Genomic DNA, 21,554 nt, shown 5'->3' on the forward strand with positions numbered 1-21,554 from the left:
TGTTGAATAAAAACGAACAATAAGTTTTAGGCTTGTTAGTTTGTATGCTCGTTTTGTGTGTTAATTTTTGAGTTAATAAGTGATTTTAGAAACCATTCAAATTTATTAATTTCAACATGACATGTACGCCTGCGAAAAATGGCAATCTCTTCAGCCTAGTGCGTTCCTTTATAGTCAAAAATTATTTTTATAGTACGCCCGAAAAAGTGTCTGAATGCGGACGTGCCGTTTGCATATTATACGAGCTTGTATGAAATATTGTTGGCGTAACTAATGGGGTGTTTGCGTGAGGGCGCGCCCTGCACCCGGTCACTGCGGCGACCGCGCCTTACTACTGACTGTCGGAGCGCTAGTTTTAAAACACAACTAATGAGTTTGCATTTTAATTAAATATTCAAACACTAATTAGCAACAGTGAAAGGGGCTATTCAGGGGCTTTTACGTAGAATTCATCAACTGCCCAATGCCACAACAGTAATGTAGAGTAAGCCAAAGTGCCCTATATTATGAAGATTATCCAGAGAACTTTTAAACATAAGGTAAGTTCCGAAACAAAAAAGAATTAAACAAATCATTGTTTTTATTAAACATCTGTATTCGCGTGGATATTAGTCAAATAATAACAAAGTATGTGATTTCGATTTCTACAGTAATTAAAAACGAAAAATTTATTTTCGATACTTTATATTGCCATAAAAATGATAAAATGTTGCTAAGATACCATATTGGAATGGTGTTAAAATAATCGATGCGTGAAATAACCGTATTTAGTTGCACGTTCCACGTTTAGACGAACCGAACGTCAAAAAAATGTAAAAAAACGTGATTACCACCTGCTCCGGTTTTTATATAAAATCGAAAGAACATACTATAGCCTTTATTTTTTTTCTACGTCTTTATCTATATATATAAAAGAAAGTCGTGTTAGTTACACTATTTATAACTCAAGAACGGCTGAATCGATTTGACTGAAAATTGGTGTGCAGGTAGCTTAGAACCAGGAAACGGACATAGGATAATTTTTACCCCGTTTTCTATTTTTTATTCTGCGCGGACGGAGTCGCGGGTAAAAGCTAGTAAAGTATTAAAACTAGAAGGTAGTGTTTGTATTTGGATTCTAATAAAAATTATCTTCCCTAAGGAGGGTGCAATAGAATGCAATCTTCCAGACTTTTCTATCAGGCGACATAAGACATCGGAAGTTACAACTTTGCAAATTGTATTGCGCATTATAAAATTCAGTTTAAAAACGTAACATATTGCAATATTGCTTCAATTATTGTCTAATATAAATTGCAGTCTATGAGAAACGGAAGCGGGCAATTATCACATCCTTTGTAACATTAAGCTTAATTGCAAACGTGCGGCAATTTGCGACAGCGCGTTTACTTAATTTGAATATACTAAATAATATATTGTCCTAGATGTCAGCTCCTTTATATAAAAAAATAAAAAAAGGTTTTTATTTTTTATTATAAGGTGTCGAACAAGCGGCCACCTGAATTCGCCGAAATAGTGAAACGACGGCTGCCGATAGACAACTGCAATTGGAAATCAATTGGCTACCTTTAAAGAACAGAGGAGGAAACGCACATAAAGAGGATATTTCCCCTTCCTATGCGTCCCCTCCTCCGACAAATCTACTTTCCCGTCCCATTATTACCTTATAAGAAAAGTGTGGGAAGGGCACGTGAACTAAAATTAGGTCTTCGACACGCATCATCAGACGAAACGCGGAATTGCTTCCACTTTACGAATGTCTTCTGTGTGGTTGTGGTATTTCAACGGTGGACCCGGCCCATTATTAAAACATATATATATATATATATATATATATATATAAAAATATATATCACCACATGATCTATATATATAAAAGAAGTGGTGTTAGTTACACTATCTATAACACAAGATCGGTCGAACTGATTTAGCTGAAAATTGATGGGAAGGTAGCTTAGAACTAGGAGACGGACATAGGAACTTTTTATGTTGTGTGCATTTTTTTTATTCCGCGCGGACGGAGTCGCCGGTAACAGCTAGTAAAAAATATATCTTAAGTAACATATAAACTTTGTAACTTCAAACAACTAAATAATATCAGTTAGTACAAACAAATATCTAATTTGAGAACATATGACGCAAAATCACTAATTTAAATGTTATAAATTAATTATTTGGTAATTTCGTTACATTTGACCAGACCAGCGTTGACCAGTGTTGATCTCTTTTGTTTCACGCCACACTACAAATAGCGCTAATAACTCTTTAAACAACACTAAAGGCCGCAACAGATTGCATCTGAATTGAAGTACGCAGTCAATTCTCACTATTGTGTCAATTCATTTACCGGTATTAACTTGTAGTTGGGGACATACGGCTGTCACGGATGGTTAACAAAAAAAAAATACTTTAAATATTAATCATGTGTGTATCTAAAAAATACTAATTTAAGGTAATTTGATACGGTGGTTTGATTGTTGAGTTTGTTTGCTTACAAATGCCTGAAAGTTAGAAAGAATAGAATTTGTAATTCAGACATAAACATTATTCAATAGAAGTCTTTTTGATCTACACATACATTATTACCTAACTTTAATGTCATATATAAATAACATAAAAATATGAAAATTTCTTAGTAAAAGAACTTAAAACTGGGCGTCTGTATCTCACACGAGTCATTCGATTCTCAGAGCATTGTTAAAAGCACAATGTTGTTTTCTTTTGCAATATCGTTGAATTTGCAACGATTGCAAAACGTTTGTGCGGACACCTCCGTTTCATCGTCTGTTTGTCCATTGTCATTGTCATTCGTTATGGAATTCATAAATGACCTACGAAAGCATTTGAATGTTAAATGTTCAAAAATATAGTTATATACCTATAGTTATACGTGCTCCAGTAAATAGTAGTAATACGGTCGATCTTTAGTTTATATTGAGAGAGTGAATAATTTCAAAACAGATACTAAACTATTATATTAACGCACAGCTACAAAAACTATAAGATTTTATGATAGAACCAAAAATTTTATACTCCATGCACAGTATACAAGAGAACTATGACATTATTTACATAATCGAAAATTGAACATTTAAAGCTTCTCTTAAAATCTAATATAAAATTCTTATTAAAAATTGTCAAGCTATTATTCTTTAAAAGTAAATAACGTAATTGGCATCAGCTTGTCTTTAACAAAATATTGCGCATTATGATAAAGTGACTACATACATACATCCACCTACACCTCGCAAACTTACACAAGTCGTATCATCGAATATCAATCTAACAATAGAATTAACCGTAGGATGCCTTAGAAAACATATTGCAAATCACAAATAAAATAGTAATATTTTTGTGGTGAAATAAAATGTTATTTTGCAAACTAAACGATATTGCGAGACTCTACAAACAACTGCACCATTAGCAAATTAAAACTTTTAAAACATGCCACAGTATAAACAGGACGAACTCCGTTTAGAAACATGAAGAAATGAATGCATCGCAAACACGTAAAAATAAATGCGTCGAAACAACCAGTATGAAATGATAAGCTAGAAATAACGGGGAGTGTAGAGTTGCACAAACAACAACGTATCTACGGATACGAAGTGCAGAGTGAACGCGCAAAAACACCATTATATGGAATTTCTCTTTTTTGTCCCCTCTGAGCTGTTGTTTGTTCTACATGATGCAGGCAGTTCCGCGATGAAGTCGTTGCCAAACATACACCGCGCCCGACGTTTGATCAAACCGCTCAGTAAACTGTGGTTCTTTCACATGTAACTCTTTTAATCACTTAACCGCGCACTACGAATGAACTCAGGTTCACTTCATACTCGTATTCAACGGCATTTCAAAAAAACTAACTTATTTACTAGTTTAATGTTGATATTCATGTCTTGTTGAAAGCCTAGTGATTTTTTGTAAAACCAATAACTGTGTTTGAAAGGCACGTACGAAATTTTTTTTTAGATCACAGACTAAATCAATCATATCAATTTTGAAAGAAAAAAAAATAGTTTAGCAAAATATGTGAGTTATTATCTACATCTACACTCTACATTGTATATTCTGTGGTGGACTATAATATCATGATAAGAAAAGCTCCTATATATATCATAATTGCAAGACACACGAAAGTAAATCAACATGCGATAGTGAAATCTTACCACCTCGAACAGAGAAATGAGACTTACCTGAAACAAGTAAAGCAAGACAAATTATTAAAGGACAAACAATATGAGAACACAACACTTTAAACATTCCTTCATATAGTATACCTAGTACCATCACCAGAGTACTTCAAATTTGTTTGCATTCGAACAAAGTTAAAATAACCTCCTTGATGGTACTAAATATATTGTTCTTTGCAATTTTAAAAGTGATGGAATATGAATTAAATAATAAAAAATAAACCTCACAAATGTAGAGTATTGTAACAAATCAACAGGAACAACAGCGACTAATGAATTGTTACCCTTAAAAAGTTTATACTACACTTCTATCTTACAAGATGAAGTTGAGGACTCCTCCTGAAGACAAACACTGGGCATTCAGCCAAAATCTACATTTTAACTTAGCTTTTACTAATTCTACGAATTAGTTGAATAGCAAGCTTGCTGTTTTTGTGTAGCATCGACCCAATGACTTTCAATAATACATGAAAACTAAAACAAATAAGACAATTATCGGTAAAAAAATTATTAGAATAACTTCTGTAGGTCCAATTTAATAAAATAGGAAATATTCGAAACTCATGATAATCCTAGGAAAAGTACATTAAAAGCAATGGTATACGTAATAAGTATTAGGTACTAAAAAGATTAAGTGAAATTGATATGACACATCACGATTAAAATAGTTTTTATTCAGCAATCAAAGCGGCCAAACGAGCTCCAGCGGCCGATTGTAATACTCGCCGGTAGGTCGCGAGTGAATCCTAAATGAGGCAAATAAGCAATTATGCTTTCATATTCAGGCTCGTTTACGCTATGTGGGAAATTCGGGGGCATCCCGCGGTGCGCGCCGCTGCCGACCGCTCGACAACGACAATAAAAACAACATTCATTGGATTTGGTCCATTGTTATAAACTCTATGGGTATAATGGATCAATAAAACTGCTTCAATTAAATAGTTAATCAACTCATCTTTTAATATTAAACTTAATTCGAAGGGATAACTCAAACGTCCATCCACTGATTTTTCCAATAATTTTGGATGTTCCAATAAATTTCTCGTTTATGAAAAGATTTTTGATGTTTGATGTTTTCTATATATATACCGGATTAGACTAGGTACCGGATTTGTAACATTTCGATTACACAGACATGCCCATCAATATACCGCATAACCATTGTTATAATAGCCTTACTACCTATGAGAGACCTTAAGAGTTTGCAAACTCGATTTAAAATAATAAACACAGTCTAAACAAAACAGACGGATTTTAATATCGCTGTTTCTCCATCCTTAACATCCCTAAATCGTTTACACAATTTAACGGCACCTGAGAACGTTTATTAGGATTTTGTCGTGTAACATGGATAATATATCACGAAACACCTTGTCCCGGGCGCGCGTAATGCGTTCACAATTTTATCAACAAAACACATAAGGTATCACATTTACATAATAAGACCCGCTCGCGGCCCAGCGCCATACAACCGCCAAATTATTCAAATTTTGTTATTATTTCACGTTATTTCAATCCACCGCGAATTGCGTTCAGAATCAAACAAGCTGACAACAATGAGCCGGGTTTATTATTCATCGCACAGTTTGTGTGTCAACAGATATAAGAGATAATCGGATTTTAACGTGTGTCGAATCCTGCCCGCCCCGCCTCCGAGTCTGACCGAGAAATATTTTCATTTCATATCGCTTACCAATCTCGCCATTGTTGGTGTAGTGCCAAGCGATCGGAATTACGTCTTAGGCAAAAGGTTACGTCTGTGATTGATCTTTCTTATTTTTCTATTTGTAAACGAGGTACACACATGCCCTTTGGTGATTAGTTTAGGACATACAGATATTGTCAATAGTTTAACGACTACTGTATACTCGTAGATTAAAGATTTCCTTATGATATGTTCAGTGTACAGTCGTTCCACTCCTGTGTGCATCTAACTTTCAAAGCTTACCAATTACAGGTACTCTTAACTCAAAACTTGTATAGTTATATAAATGTGTTCATATTCAATAATTTCACTTACAACTACTCACGAACTTTGTAACTGGTTGCACTAAAATAAATAAATGAAGAAGATAGTGAATAGTATTTGTAGAGCACGTTATCCATTTTAAACTATCAGTTATTTCTCGGTAAAGGTCCTGATGAGAGCCATATAAAATAAAACGGAATGGTCGGCGGCGACACAGCGTTGGTCCGCCGCCAAGTGTCGGCCGTGTCGCGCTCCTCGATACCGCAGCCACTGATAATGCAGGACTTCTTACAATACACTGCTCATTAAAATACATTTCATGATATTCATGCTTTAAAAACAATTGATTGATACATTTTCAAACAATTGAAAAAATCATATTTTAACCTTGTGTTTACTTCTATCTTTTCTACTTTTCTGATAGCTTGACCCTTAATATGGACAAAGACCAATAAATTAAAGAAATTATGTAACTACGATTACCAAGTCAAGTGTTACAAGTCAATCGTAAGACCTGTCGTATTGTACGGATCTGAATGTTGGGCCACCAAGGTTTCGGATGAAAGAAGATTGCATGTAGCTGAGATGCGTATGCTAAGATGGATGTGTGGTGTGACAAGAAAAGATAAAGTTAAGAATGCAGCAGAAGGTTAGCGTGGTTTGGACATGTTATGCGTTGGGATGATAATCATATAAACAAAAAAGTAATGAGATTGAATGTGGATGACTATAAAGGAAGAGGAAGACCAAAGAAAGTATGGATAGATTGTGTGAAAGAGGATATGCGTAAGAAGGGGGTAAATTCAAATATGACGGCTGATAGAGATGTATGGAGAAGTACATACTGTGCCGACCCTCAATAGGGATAAGGGCAGGTTGATGATGATGATGTAACTACGATTACCACCAATAACGCATTATTGGTGGTAATCGTAGTTACATAATTTACTTTCTTTTTTACTGTAAAAATTTTATGTCTTGTAATATTTAATTTGTAACAAATTGAAAACAAACATTATGAAAATTTTAGATGTTTAAGATTTTATATAGGATAAAAACTACGAACAAAATCTTTACAAAACCTTAGGAAAATATTGACATAATTAATATTGCATTGGAACGTTAGTACAAAATAACCTTAAATAAGTACGCAACCCAATAATTAGTAAGCCCTGTAGTGCTCGAACCCAATCTGTTGGATTTATTTTATTATCGGTCGTCAGCTATTTGCGCTGTTAATTACCGCGACCTAAAGCAGATTGTAAAAATAATATTAATTTGTAATTAATGACTATCGAATTAACGTATCGACTTGCTGCCAATTATTTATCGTTAACAGATAGCTAATTCGAGAACCGTTACCATATGTTTTATTAAAGATAACAATAGATTTTTAAATTTATAGTTTTTTTTTATATTACAAGGTGGCAAACGAGCAAGCGCTCAATCGACGAAGGAGGAGACGCAGAAAAAGAGAATATTTAACATTCCTATGCATCTCCTCCTCCATCAAATCCACCTTCCCTTCCCAACCATTCCTTGTAAGAAAAGGAGTGGGAAGGGAAAGAGGACTAAAATTAAGCCTCCGGCACCACACTCGTCAGACGAAACCCGGAATTACTTCCACTTCACGCCTGTCTTCTGTGTGGTCGTGGTATTTCACCGGGCGTGCATTGGCTAACAAGCAAACGCTTATTAATTAACGATTAACGTTAATTCGCTAAAACAGCGAAGGTGACAGTGAGAGCGGGACCCACAGGATATTTTAGTTTAAATAACCAAGAAGTAGGTAGTAAGTTTTATATTATTAATTTGTACATTCCTAGTACCTATTCTTTACGATAACGTATGCGTACATTGAAAGCGCATTTCGTGTCCGGTGGGCAACTAGCGGATGGTCCTTGCTTACATTACTGTGGGAAAAATATGCATTTGACTTAATTCAATATACATACTTCAAATTTTCTGTTTTAGCCCTCACTCGCACGGGTGTTTTTTAACGCTGCGTTAAAAATCAGCGTTGGCGGCTCTCGTGCGACGAACGCTTTAAAATCACTCTTGTTCTGTTTGCCCAGCACTCAAAAGTGTAACAATGCACGATAAAAAAAAGTCGCGGTTTAAAAGCGCTTTTGTATGAACAGATTACATGGAAATGCATTTGTTCTATTTGAACGCTCTTTTAACATCCGATAAAAAAGCATCCGTGCAAATGAGCCCTCATTGTGTGTATTTAAAGATACACCTCTCCAAAAAACATCTTACAATATCCTTGAAGCACTGGAAAGTGAAAAAATAGACCCACATCATTGTGGTGTTCTAATCAGAAAAATAAATAAAAACTTCCACGTATAGGCCGATGGCAATATTGATTTTGAAGAGTAAATCAGTGTGTACATGATGCATATCGAATTAGAAAATTTAATCAAATCAGTTAATAATATTGTTAAATTTAATAGCTCATTTGCTCCAAAATTATGATAACATTTAACTAGTCCACTTTAAAACGTAATAATTCAACTATATCTCATTAACAAAGCATAATACAAAATGACGTATCCGAGCAGGCTAGTCTGGGGACACGGCGCATATGAAATTTTCACACGAGGTCAGAAGTGAGGCAGAGCAGTTGACAGTGCAGTACTGTTTTGATAGCAAGTGTGCATTCGAACAATAGCAGTATTGCACTGTCTACTGATCTGCCACACTTTTGCCTTCGTGTGAAACTAGCATTACGTGAGGCGGCCATTACTGCGCGGATTGTGCACTTCCCCGAGCGGATAGCCGGCAAATCATAATAGATTAGAATTATTAGTATCATTGTCGTGCGTTCCGTTTTGGCTCGACGTATCGGATTATAGACCATCTAAAATTCAAGGCATTTATAATGGAAGTAATTGTAATGCCATTGTGTGATACTAATCCCGGCGGTAAAGCTCTCCACACGACTAAACGGCTCCTGTTCTCGCCAGCCTCACTCTAGACACAATAGTACCTTAGGATAGAGTCGTCACACGATGCTATAGCGATATAAATAATAAACAATCATAATAGACGACATGACTTCATCGATATGAACGCGAGATCAAATGAGACGTCGCCTGCATTATAATTATCCTTTCAATATAACTATTATTTAAATTGCATCTATAAATGTTTTGATGCGTCATTAACAATTAGTTTTTTAACCAACGTACTTATTGTGTTTTATTATTACAAACACACCTGTCAACTGGAAACGTCGACAAACATAATGGATTTTTATTTCGTAAGATTCTGATACACTTCTTTTCGCCATCGATCTCAATATGTACTCTTAGGTAAACGTTTTGAACGTTTAAATTAATCCATTAAAATCTCTCCTAATCTTTGTCAACACTATAAAAGGCGGTCAAAAAATGTAAATGCACATCGCAAACATAAATTGTTTGCGTCACACGCCTTTACGATGTAAGAGAATGTCGAAGTCTGAGGGCGCCCAGAATACCTCAAAGGCTAGTGGATAGTGAACAGCGGTTTGTGGCTAGTGGTTAGATAGCGCAGTTTTGCGTTCGATTATTATCGTATACGAGACAATATGCATGACCCAGTGGTGACAGTTTAATATTCAAGAGTCGTGTCGGTGGCGCACGCCGCGCCGCCTAATAAAAGCACGCTCCGTCGCTTAACAAGCCTGACCGATGAGATGCTTCGTATTTCAAACAAGTTGACCCCGTACGTGTTTGCTGGGAAACATCTTAATTTCTGCTATAACTACAACAATGTGACTTATTGCCTAGTTAATAAGCTCTATGAGAACGTACGCGAACAATTACACATTACCTATATATTAATTGACTAAATATGTATGTATCAAATCGCAATTAGCGTAATATTGTAATTAAGTTGTAAAAATTTACAACTAAGGCAACAATAAATCAAAGATGTAGCATTTACACGAAAATATCTTTTAACTAATAAATCTAAAAATATTGAACGGTTTTTAGTAATAACCATTTCTTGTTCTAAGGACTTTCTGACCTTTAACGATATGCTAAATATTCATCTAATTCTAAGATTCAATTTAAAGTAAAATTTGTTGTAAACTTTAAGTCAGATTTGTTAATTAGCAAGAACAAGATCAAAGGCTAAAAGAAACGTGATAGAAATTTAAAAAATATATCTTTTTCTTGATATTCTATTTTCTTATAAGAATAGGTATTTATGGCGATTTTTTTTTAACTTTAACTATTTTGTTTTAATTTGAGAAAAATTAGACACGCATTCAATAAATATTTGAGTATTCATTAAGATATTTGTCGCTTAAATTAATTGTTCAAAATTGAAAATGCTTGAGGTGAAATGGATAGCTACAATAGTTTTCAACTTAAAGTTCCAAACTGTAAAGAAAGTTATCAGCAATCTCGGGCCCATTGATTGTGCACAAAGAACGTTTCGTCTCGCGACATTCTGAGTTCGATTTTCCGCTCACAATACGCCCGACGTTTTTCGTCTTGCATTCGGGATTATTGCCGCACGGTTCGTTCTGTCTGCGACGGTATTGTTCGACCCTTGCCGTTTACTTTCACGTCTATATTCATACGTAAGTAATAGAAGGTTGACAAAATAATGTTATACGGATTTGTATGTAACAATGTTATCGTCACAATAGACTTCGTATAGAAAATTAAAAAAATTATAGAACTTTAAATCTCTTTGCATAGACATAGTCTTGCATGTAGAGGTTCATCAATATCCATTTTCTCTATAATTACTTGTAATGTAGTGCCTTGTAACATAAGTGTTGAAGAATACCAGTTAAGTATGCTGGCATATTCGTTTTAGATATTAATATTGTTCCAAGCTGTCTTCGTTCCAACACTGTAACGGGGTGGACAATAGCCAGCTGACATAATTCATCACGGCAGGATAACAAGAATCGGCGAATTAATACATTGTTCTGATTCATAACGCTTCAGGTCCATCCTGGCTTACCGCCAAGTCGCTTGAACAATGCACAGTAAATACCTACCGCTACGACTACTCTTAATTACTTCAGTGCCATTACGCGAATGCACGCCGCGACTGGCCCAGTTGGTTTTACTATCTGTCAAGCTGTAAGCACGCCCACCGGGCATAAACATTGTTGCCATCCACTAACACTGATTTAAGACGAGATAAATTTAGCTTAATATTAAGAATAAATGGTAGAGACAAAAGTTTAAGATAGACACAAAGATGCAAACTGTAAGCAACAGAAAACCTAAGTAAAATTCATAAGTCTCAAATTATTTCAGTATATTTCAATTGTTGTCCATAAAGTACAATAATGCAAGATTCAAATATTGACAAAATCAAAATCAGTTTATTACTTTATCATTACCACTAAAACACAACTATAAACTTTGAATTAAAATATTTAATTTATCAACAGCACTTAGCAATAGTGTTGACCAGCTTTTGCTATTTTTAAATGTTTATAAAGAGGATGGGGAGTAGAAAATTTGTCTCCTGAGACAACAGCCAGGGAGAGAAGAACTTGTACGACTAACGACGAATAAAAAATAAATGTACGTAGCAAAAGTACGTAGCGTAGAAAGAGCAATTTGTAATACGAATTTACATAGATAAAGTAACAGTCGATTAGCGATAGCTAGAAAAATACAAAATGTATAGATCTGATCACGTGACCTTTAGAACTTTGCTACTAGCGATGTCATTCATCCAGTTTTGCTTTATCTACGGGTCTGTATTAGTGTTTGCACTACTGACACGTAAAACGTCTCAAGTTTTTGTCTTCTGTCTCTGTTGCTCTTATTTTCATTATTTACCGGTATGTACCTCCTGTCTTTTTCTTACTAGAATGGAAAACTAATTTGCACCTTATTTGATTCTTGTTATAGTGACTGCTATCTTATTGTAATATTAGAAGCTATTTATTTCAGTTCTCTATCAATGCCACAAACGATTCTAAGATGTGTCAACAATTTTCGTGGATTATTATTCGGTTACTACACTATTACTATTCGCCGAGCGAGGCACTGAAGTAGCCTGGTTGAAAGAGGCTGTAAATAGGCGAGCTAGCGTATTAATATGAGACGAGCTTGCTGCCCTTCTAACCTCAAGTGATTTTTAAATCACGACGCATCGGTCCAAGTTATTTGGGTCGTACTCGTTACGTACATTATGCCGTTGGAAGTGGGCTATTAACGTAGTTGAGAAAATTGACTACATTCATTTTCTACGTAATTGTTTTCTGTAATGTGTTCATGGTGAATTCTTTACTTGATGATGATGAGATAATTCACACAGAATATTGTCAATATCGTTGTCACAGAATATAGGCATTGCTTTCTTAATTCAGTTTAATTCGAATTCTGCCACTTAAGTCTTGTCTTGTATAGAGTACGTATATTGACTAAATATTGACGTGCCTTACGCATTTCGTTTAAATACTGTATTAATTTTACATCGGTTTAAATAAAGTTTAAGAAGATTAGTAGTCCGTGCTATGTCAGCAATATTGTATGGCAACAGAATTAAAAAAGAGATCACGCAAAGAATAATCTGAATGGGGGCAGAATCTAAAAATGAGTTATACGAACAATAGAGGAACATCAAAAAGCCAAAATCGACCGACGGATTCAATTAAAAGTTTGCTCCGAGTTAGGTTACCCGGACGAACTCTATCAATTATTACAAAGGGACGGAACAACATCACACAAACATGATCAGCCGAGATCAAACTGCAGGAAAGCCTGTACGTATGCCTCATTCATGCGGCTCAGTAAACCAGTAATGAGGAAAGCAAACTATCTCTTTTTAACCGTATGGCGCGAATATTTTCTCTCTCTATCCGGCAAAAAGGGGGAAATGCGGAAAACGGCTATTTGTTTTTACAGTCGAGCGGCGACGAACAAATTAGGCGGACAAACTGTGGAAACGTTCGAGGTGTCCGTGTTGCAAGCTGCAGAAATTCTCTCAAAATCGCAGGCTGTTCCAGCGATTTTGTCCGAGCGAGGTTATAATTTTTAATACGTCTCAGTAGAGTTTTGCTCGTTCGATCTGCGTGTTATTGAGAGGCTCTTCATAAATTCACTCGATTTAAGTTTATCTATACTTATATATTGAAGTTGTATTTTTATTAAAATTTAAAAACGATAAATCAAAACGATAGGGTATTTAATTATAGGTGAATATTTAAAGTTAAAAAAAATCTGGCTGCAAAATTAAAAGATTACAGTACTAAACAAAATTTATTTAAAGAAACTTCCAGCTATTACATCGCAAATGCTAAAGTTTGTCGGAAATGTTAACGAAGTGGAGTAATAATACGGTAAAGGTTTTAAGAAACCTTACAAGTGACGTCAGCCATAGAAGCTACCTGAAGCGCGTGACGTTTTAATACGCAAAGTATAGAATGTTTAAACATTATATGCTATAGTGAATTTCACTATATTGTACGTAACAATTTAAAATTCTATGTAACTATAAAAATGGATCTTTTCAATTTTATTTTGTAAATTGCTGAATGATATTCTCATTTAGGTCACATTGTAACCTTCCATGTAACAGATGATATGTTCGTATGATATAAAACTTGTACAAAGTAAATAGCAAATGGAAGACAGATATTAACGCGGTAAGTATTAACACTAATGAAGTAGGTAATATTCAGTAACAGCTCAAAGTTGAGTCTTAATCTAGCAAACATTGCTGTTTGTTCACGTCGCTGTGGCTATGCTCGGGCGTTTTTACTCCACCACCATTGTTGCTCGTTTCGCGCAATTAACATTCAGATTTCACTGCTCACGAACTAATTTCGTGCCCAGATGTTGTAATTTTAAAATATCCATGTAAGCATACTATTGAGAACAACAGAAAAAAACTTTACATTTTTGCATTATGGGTAAACAAAAGTATATGAATGGTGAAAACATTGCGAATTGTGAACGATGAAATATCTATATGGGAGTACAAGATTAGTATAGGTAATGCTAAAATGAACATTTTCATTGTACAGTCAGCTGCATAAATATGTATACATTTACATAGCTTGCTTCGGTTTCAAAAATATGTATACATACATCCGACCGTATTCTCCGACCATGATAACATGTTATCGATGAATTCGTGTCTACGTATTTTTGAAACCAAAGACCTATACAAGTTTTTAAAGTCGTTAGTGTATACTTATTTATGCAGCTTACTGTACCTTAAGACAACGTAAACAAAAGAAATTCGTTATACAGTAATAACGATAACATTATAAAGAGACTTCAAAACATCTCTAAATGTATAAAGTGACACTACATCCATCCCGGCATGCATTATTCAAGATGAGAAGAACGTCGGGGTAAGAAAAATAAACCCATTTAGAATTCTAATTTGAAAGTTTACTATGGCAGGAATAAATCTTAGAAATATCTGGTTTCTAGGAAAAATTATGATAAAATTATCGCAAATTTCATAAAAAGCAGTTCTAAAACACAAAAATTTAAAATACAACCCACTTTTTGAACAATAGAATGCTGTTACCTAACTTTTATGTTGTAAAAATATCGAAGACATTAAATATTATTTTATGAAAGTACTATAGGTAATTTACGCAAGCATTGACAGAGACGTAACATTAAAAAATGTTTCAAGTGAATGAAATACATGGTAGTTGTGGGGCCGGCGCCAGACGAGACGACGCCGACCCGCCGCCGTCTACCGACGCACCCCTACTCCTTAACTATGCTATATCTATAACTATCTACTACACGGTACGATTTCCTTCAACGATTACTGCTAACAGATCTGTGTAGAAAACATACATCGCAACATTTTGCAAGTTCTTTTATGACAAAGTATAAAAATATGTAATATTGAGTTTGCTTAAGCATCCTAAGATAAAAAACTTTTTAAACAGTAACAAAATTTTTTAGAAATTCCATTCATAAAGGAGTGAAGTTACAAATTTATGGAAAAAAACAAGTTACGCTCAACAAGTAGTAATACAATAAAAAAAAACATGTTCAGATGTATAGGTACTTAAATATATTCAAAAGTCTTAAATATTTTCAAAACATCGTAAATCGGCCACATTTTACCATGCTCACATTACTTACATCAAGTGATTTGTACAGAGGCAATTCGGTGGGATAAGATTCGCTACGAAGTACAATATGCAAATACCTAATATGAATATAGGGTTGCTCCAGGGAGTATCGCAACTCAGCACGGATCACTTCCGAGGCATAGAGGGCACGGAGTCAGCCGCATGAATGATTGCACCCACGCTGTAGCAAAAGGCCTCGTCCTTGCAATCCTTCCCTTTAGCTTAGTGCATGAGTTCACATCAAAGCGAAGCGGGTACATCAACATTAACTTGCCAAACAGAGTAAGCGCTTCTCTGATTATTATTACGCGAATAATTAACAACAGACTTTATGCCACTGTTAATGTTACTATTAAATACAGAAGTTTAAGTCCTTGAAAGGAAATTTCATTTCATTCATTTGTAGAGATAACCGATAAGTTGTTTTAAAATCCCATTAAGAATATGAAAACAATTGATCAAAACTCGAGTCTCGCGTAGAAATTTATAACCTTCCCGGGTTTGGAGTCCATCAAGAAGCGAGCGTATCATTTTCTCAAAGGCCGGCAACGCGTTTGCGGCGTCTCTGCTATTGTAGATGTCCATGGGCGTCGTTGAACAGCTCGGTGTTCCCGCTGTTCGTTTGCCCCTTAAGTTTAGTTGCGGTTTGCGGTGCATTTATAACTTCAAAAACGATACTCACTCAATTATACGAACCAATCATAACAAAAGGGGAAATTTAAAAAAATGCCAATTTTTTGGCAAGCGACATAAAACTGCAACTGTGTATGTGTTTTTCGAAACATAACTTTATACATCGGAAATACAATAGTAATGTCGAAACAGTTGGTGTTTGGATATAATTCAATTTACACGCTAGAAGATAACATGAAAATGGAGTCGCATCAAGTTAGAGTGCTCACGCCCGGGCCCGGGGCGCAGGTGTAACTTTAACCAACGGGACTTGTGCAAACAAAGTAACGTTCACATATGGTATAACAGAAACGATATTGTTTCATGAAAATCTGTTACTTGGACATGAAGTAAAACAAATATTTCTTTGCAAGAAGTTCTTTTACAAAGTAAAGCACTTGCCATAGTAGTTTGGTGGTAATATTTTGGCAAATTACTTATCAGATGTTACTGTAAAATGCTGCTATATGCTGAACTAAATCCGGTGTACATTAAAATGACATTTCGATAAATGAAAGGTTGAGTAAACCAAGGCATTACAACGAAGGAACAATGCCTTAACATATATAACCCGTCTATTTTAGGTTATCTTACTAATATTATAAATGCAAAGGTTTAGATGGATGGATGTTTGTTTGAAGGTATCTCCGGAACGGCTCAACAGATCTTGATGAAATTTGGCACAGATGTAGAACATAGTCTGGACGAACACATAGGCTTATTAAGTGTTTTTATGTAATTCCGCGAATGAAGCTAGTTAATAATAAAAAATAAGGCTAATTAGACTTATAATTACAATAATGTTTGAGTATCAAGAAAGATCTAAAATCTTTATCAAAATTCATATATTGTGACAGCAATATTGTACATTAGCAACTTAAAGGAGTCCATTATAGCAACGTTTTCGTACAGGATTGTAATAAAGTGAAATGAAATGATAGTGTTGGATATAAAAACAAGTTATTTATAAAGCTGTCCGTGCACGGATCGGGGGTGCGTCAGGAGTGTACAGGGATGTAGCGGGGTGCGGCGAGGGAGCGTGGCGACATCACTCTATTTGTCTCGGCTAACGCCGCTGCCGGCCACTTCACGTCGCCTGCTCACAGTTTGTGTTAAGGATTTTATCGCTTTTTCTTCTTAGTGTTGTTTCCTTTTTTATTTGACAAAAGAAAACGACTAAAGGTTCTCAAATAACTCGTAGGATTATGGATTATCGTAATATATTTACAGACTGCATTTACTCCTCGAGAATAAAGAATATGTAGATACAAATCTACGGTGCAAAATCACTTGATGGCCAAGGCTTTGAATACTCTGCGTGATATGTTTCAAAAGACTTTTTCCGTCATAGTGTGCAGTTTCTAGATATAGCACGCATAAGAGTCACAATCTACGTTCGACGAATCGTGTATAATCTTACGTTACTCAGAAATGGAATCGCGAGGAAAATTCCACTTTATTGTATTAGCGAATGCTTATTGTATATCGGAACGTTTCCCCCATTGCGGTGGCTTTGGAGCCGCGCCTTTTCGCTATTGCTTTACAATTGTTCGATGACAAATTGCTAAAGCGATACATTAAATCCCCTACCAAATGGTAGCTTTGATACCATTAAAGTTTCTATTGTGGTGTCAAGGAGGTGAGATATTATTGAATTATTGTGACCAAGAATACTGAAATTAATGGTTGGAGCAAAATCTAAGCTTTTAAATTGAAATATTAAACAAGAGCTACAAGATGTAGAAGTTTTCAGGAAAACTTGCACCTCTGAACTGTACCTCTTTTCTCTGAAAGCCGAAACGACTGGAAAGAGTGATTTCCTGTTATATAGGGTAGTAAGTTGTGTTCATACCTCTTCCTCAGTGGTGGCGGTGTTGACGGAGTCCATGCTCTGGCACAGCGCAAGCTCCATGTTCTTGTGGTGCGGGGAGGCGGGCCGCGGAGAGGACTGCTGCGGCGAGAGCAGAGCGCCGGCCGTCGCCGTCTGCTGCGCGCCCGGTGGGCTCTGCAGCTGTGCCTGCGACACCTGCAGGCTCTGCGCCTGAAGGCTCTGCTGCGCCTGTGCCTGCGCTTGCGCCGCCTGCAGGTTGTGCAGCGACTGATGCGCCAGAGTCAACTGGTGCTGCTGTACGATGCTCTGCTGCACGATGCTCTGCTGCACCTTGATGTGCTGGTGCACCGCGAGCTGGTGTATAGGGTGCAGGGCGGGCGGTGCGGCGGGGTACGGGGGGGAGAGCCGCTGGCGCTTCGCCTGAGCACTCTGCAGCGCTTCGTGCAGCCTCTTCACCGGTAGGGGGCTCTGGCCGAGGTTATCCACGGCTGTGGCGGGGCGTGCCGGCCGAGTCGCGCGACTCCGGCGAGCACCGACTGGGGCAGCGACAGGCGAATAAGCGCGCGCGAAGCGACGTCTCACCAACACCCACGCGCCAAGCGCACAAAGCGCAGCGCACGACTAATTAATTGACCCGACAACGACTAACGACTGGTAAAATAATCGTTTATATAACGTAGAAGTCAATTGTTTATAACAATTTTGAGCGTTAAGCACTTTTGTTCTTAATCGTTTTAGTGAACTTCAGAACTCAGCAATCGATCCTGAAAAGAGAGAAAAATAAATATTAGTTTGAAAATGTTAATGGAATTAATTAACACCAAAAGCGTCCAAGAATATCGATAAACATGTTAAGCGCACCATTGTATATTTTTGATAAAGTTTGACATTAATTGAGCCAGAGAATTTTCATAAACATTAGGTAAGGGAAGTCTATTTATTTTCGTTTTTAACCAACTTCAAAACGTAAGAGGTTCTCAATTCGTCTGTATGTTTTTTAATAGTGAAATATAAAATGTACAGATAAACTATACTACATATACCAATATCTATAAGGCATACTTTAAGACTCAGGAATATATTTAATTCAGCGAATATTGTTATATAAAACACATTGTTGTGTTCAACACGTGGGAGTTAAGGACCGTAGTCTAAACATTAGTCATTGGAATAAACACCAAAAATGGGCTCAATTAAAGACTAGACTAAACGGACGAGATCACGGCACTCGCACTAACGATTCACAAAGACTAATTTAATTTGGGTAAACTTCAATGCTGCGGGAATACCTTGGATTAGATAAATCGCTCAACTCTATCTAACTCTTAACCTAGTAAATATCACATCGTTAAAGTCTATCGGGCTTAATTAATTTCTTAACCTATACAGGCTGTCTAGGACTAGTTATGTTTGAACTCTACATAAACATTCTAAGTACTGCTTAGAGTTTGACGTACATGGGTATTAGAATGGTATGGTACAACATTTATTATTTTATATATTAACCCTGCTGTCCCTCGATTTCACTATAGGAACCTTATTTTGCTATAATTTATACGCAAGCAATTTGTTTGCGAATAATCCAACGAGCGACACACGACGTTTTAAGGCAATACAACCCTTGTGCGGCTTGTGTGGGACTTAGTGAATACCGTAGCAGGCATGTTTACAGAGGCATCTAAGAGGATTGCGTCTTTGACTCATCAATATGCTTGACGAAAGCATGTTATCACCGGTTTGCATATTGCTTTAAAGATCTGTTGATAAGACAACATACTTTAATTCCATTGAGGCCCTTACTGACCTATTAATCCGATAGCTCGCGACAGGTTTTTGCTCTAAAAAACCTATTTAGTGACTGAAAATCCAAAAACCCTGACTGACTGTAACCCTGTAATACTCCGGGGAAAAATACGAGTACGTATCGAATGGTCCATCACTTGTCAAAATCTGTTAAGTCATTTAGGCTTCTGGAAGTCACAAAGGATTTTCAAAATACTAACTGTACAATTCTAATATACGCATCAGATCTTTACTAGCTTCAGCTTATTATTTATAACATAACCAAGATTTTGAACCATAAAATGTTATACTTTTCCTACAAATTGTGTACTATTGAAATAAGCCGTGCTATATTAATAATCTGGCGAAACGTGAAAGTCTAGTCGGTGGCGGCGAAGGTAGACCTTAGTTTTACCAAGTTTTACCTACATTTTCATGACTAGCAAAGTAACTTGAAAACTTGGAATATCTGCGTGTTCATATTACGTTCAAAAATGTGAATAATAAATCTATAGCGAAGGTAACTGGGTCTCCGCGGATAAAATACAAGGTCGTTAATGTAAGAGCTACAATAACTGAGAGTGTTTTGTTATTCAATTGTACGTTTTTGAGAACAAAACACATAAGGCGTAACAACAACTAGTTTAAGAGTCTCATTTGTATGATGAAATACTATACACTATGAATAGTGCTGTACAAAAGACTATTTACACCCAAAAACATCACCTAAATACAAGGACATCATGAGAAACAAAACATTCATGGGATTCGATGACATCACTAACAACAAATTTTACACCTCATAACCGTGAATTCCAATGCTCTAACACTTGTATTAGAACGTCGTCTCTGTCTTTTTCAAAAGAATAAGAGGGCTAACTCTCTGTCTTCCACAGGTATTTCGACAGAGGAAACCCATAGTAATATTTATCTTCATTTGTTGCAACCATTTTCTGGCTAGAAAAGCCAACTTCTTTTAAAATTATTCGCAATTATACTGTTGTAAGTTTCCGGTCGCACAGACGACAATAATCAAAGCGAAAAAAATAGAGTTTTTGCTATAGAGTACTAAACGACCACCCGTTCTGGTTTAATGTGATACATTAGCATGTAGCTACATTATTTAGGTGTACCAAGGCCGTTTGTTTTTTGTTCTACAGCGTGACTAAGTTGTGTAGAAAAAAGTTGCACAACAAAGTAACTTGGCGAGTTAACGTTTCGCTGTCTGACTGAGATACCAATGCAAATGTGTGTTATCAAATTTAAAGAGCAGTGTTGCGTGAAGTAAATTAGCGTAGAATAATTACAAGTATTTAATTCTTTGTAGAATTAAATATCTCAGGTTAAAAGCTTATGTCGCATGAAATGAATATAAAGGTATAGTTAATAACAATCGGAGAAGACAGAAGAAAAAAAAACTAATAATACTGCGTTTTTCATTCTAATTCTCATCGCGATTTTTTTATCTAGCCGAGAAACTAATTACATTTTTTTTTATATATAAAGTGGCCAAAGAGCAAGCAGCCATAACTAAAATTGCGAGGCGACTGCTGCCCACAAACACCTAATAAACTTTTGTTAGTTTTATTCCGAAATAGGCAAATATATAGCAATAGAGTCAAATACGTATAAAATTTTAGATACTACACAGATTAATATGGCTTTAGAATGTCGCGCGAGCGCCATCTCTCGGGAGTTATAAAAATATATTATAGCTATTTCTACCTGTGTACTGGAAATGGACAGAATTAAACCATACCAATGTATCAATTTGGGTAGTGTATTGGAATTGATGCGGTTGCCTTTTGGGACTTGATTATATAAGTCGTGGGGGAATTCTGTTAGTAACTTAGATATTAATAAAAAGGGATGAAAGTATCCGCCGTCAATACGGTCTTATCTTTTTCTTATAAGAGTGTACGACATACCAAATCTTGTTTTATGAAATTTACTAACCTTTTGTGTTAAAATATCATCTGTCTAGTTCGATGTTTACTTTCTACCAGGTAGCAGTTCTAGCAGTTCTAG

The 21,554-nt window shown here is 35.9% G+C and overlaps 1 protein-coding gene across 1 annotated transcript in view; it reads right to left on the bottom strand.

Moving 5' to 3' along the window:
* Positions 1-21,554, bottom strand: part of LOC106714108 (protein couch potato) — a 146,388-nt gene that overhangs the window by 117,680 nt on the left and 7,154 nt on the right. The window contains 1 exon segment of the mRNA XM_045680058.1: positions 17,766-18,508. Within this exon segment, the coding sequence (XP_045536014.1) occupies positions 17,766-17,825 (60 nt within the window). The 5' untranslated portion in view covers positions 17,826-18,508.

Source organism: Papilio machaon, chromosome 11 (genome assembly GCF_912999745.1).
Source record: "Papilio machaon chromosome 11, ilPapMach1.1, whole genome shotgun sequence".
In the NCBI taxonomy this organism is placed as follows: Eukaryota; Metazoa; Arthropoda; class Insecta; order Lepidoptera; family Papilionidae; genus Papilio; species Papilio machaon.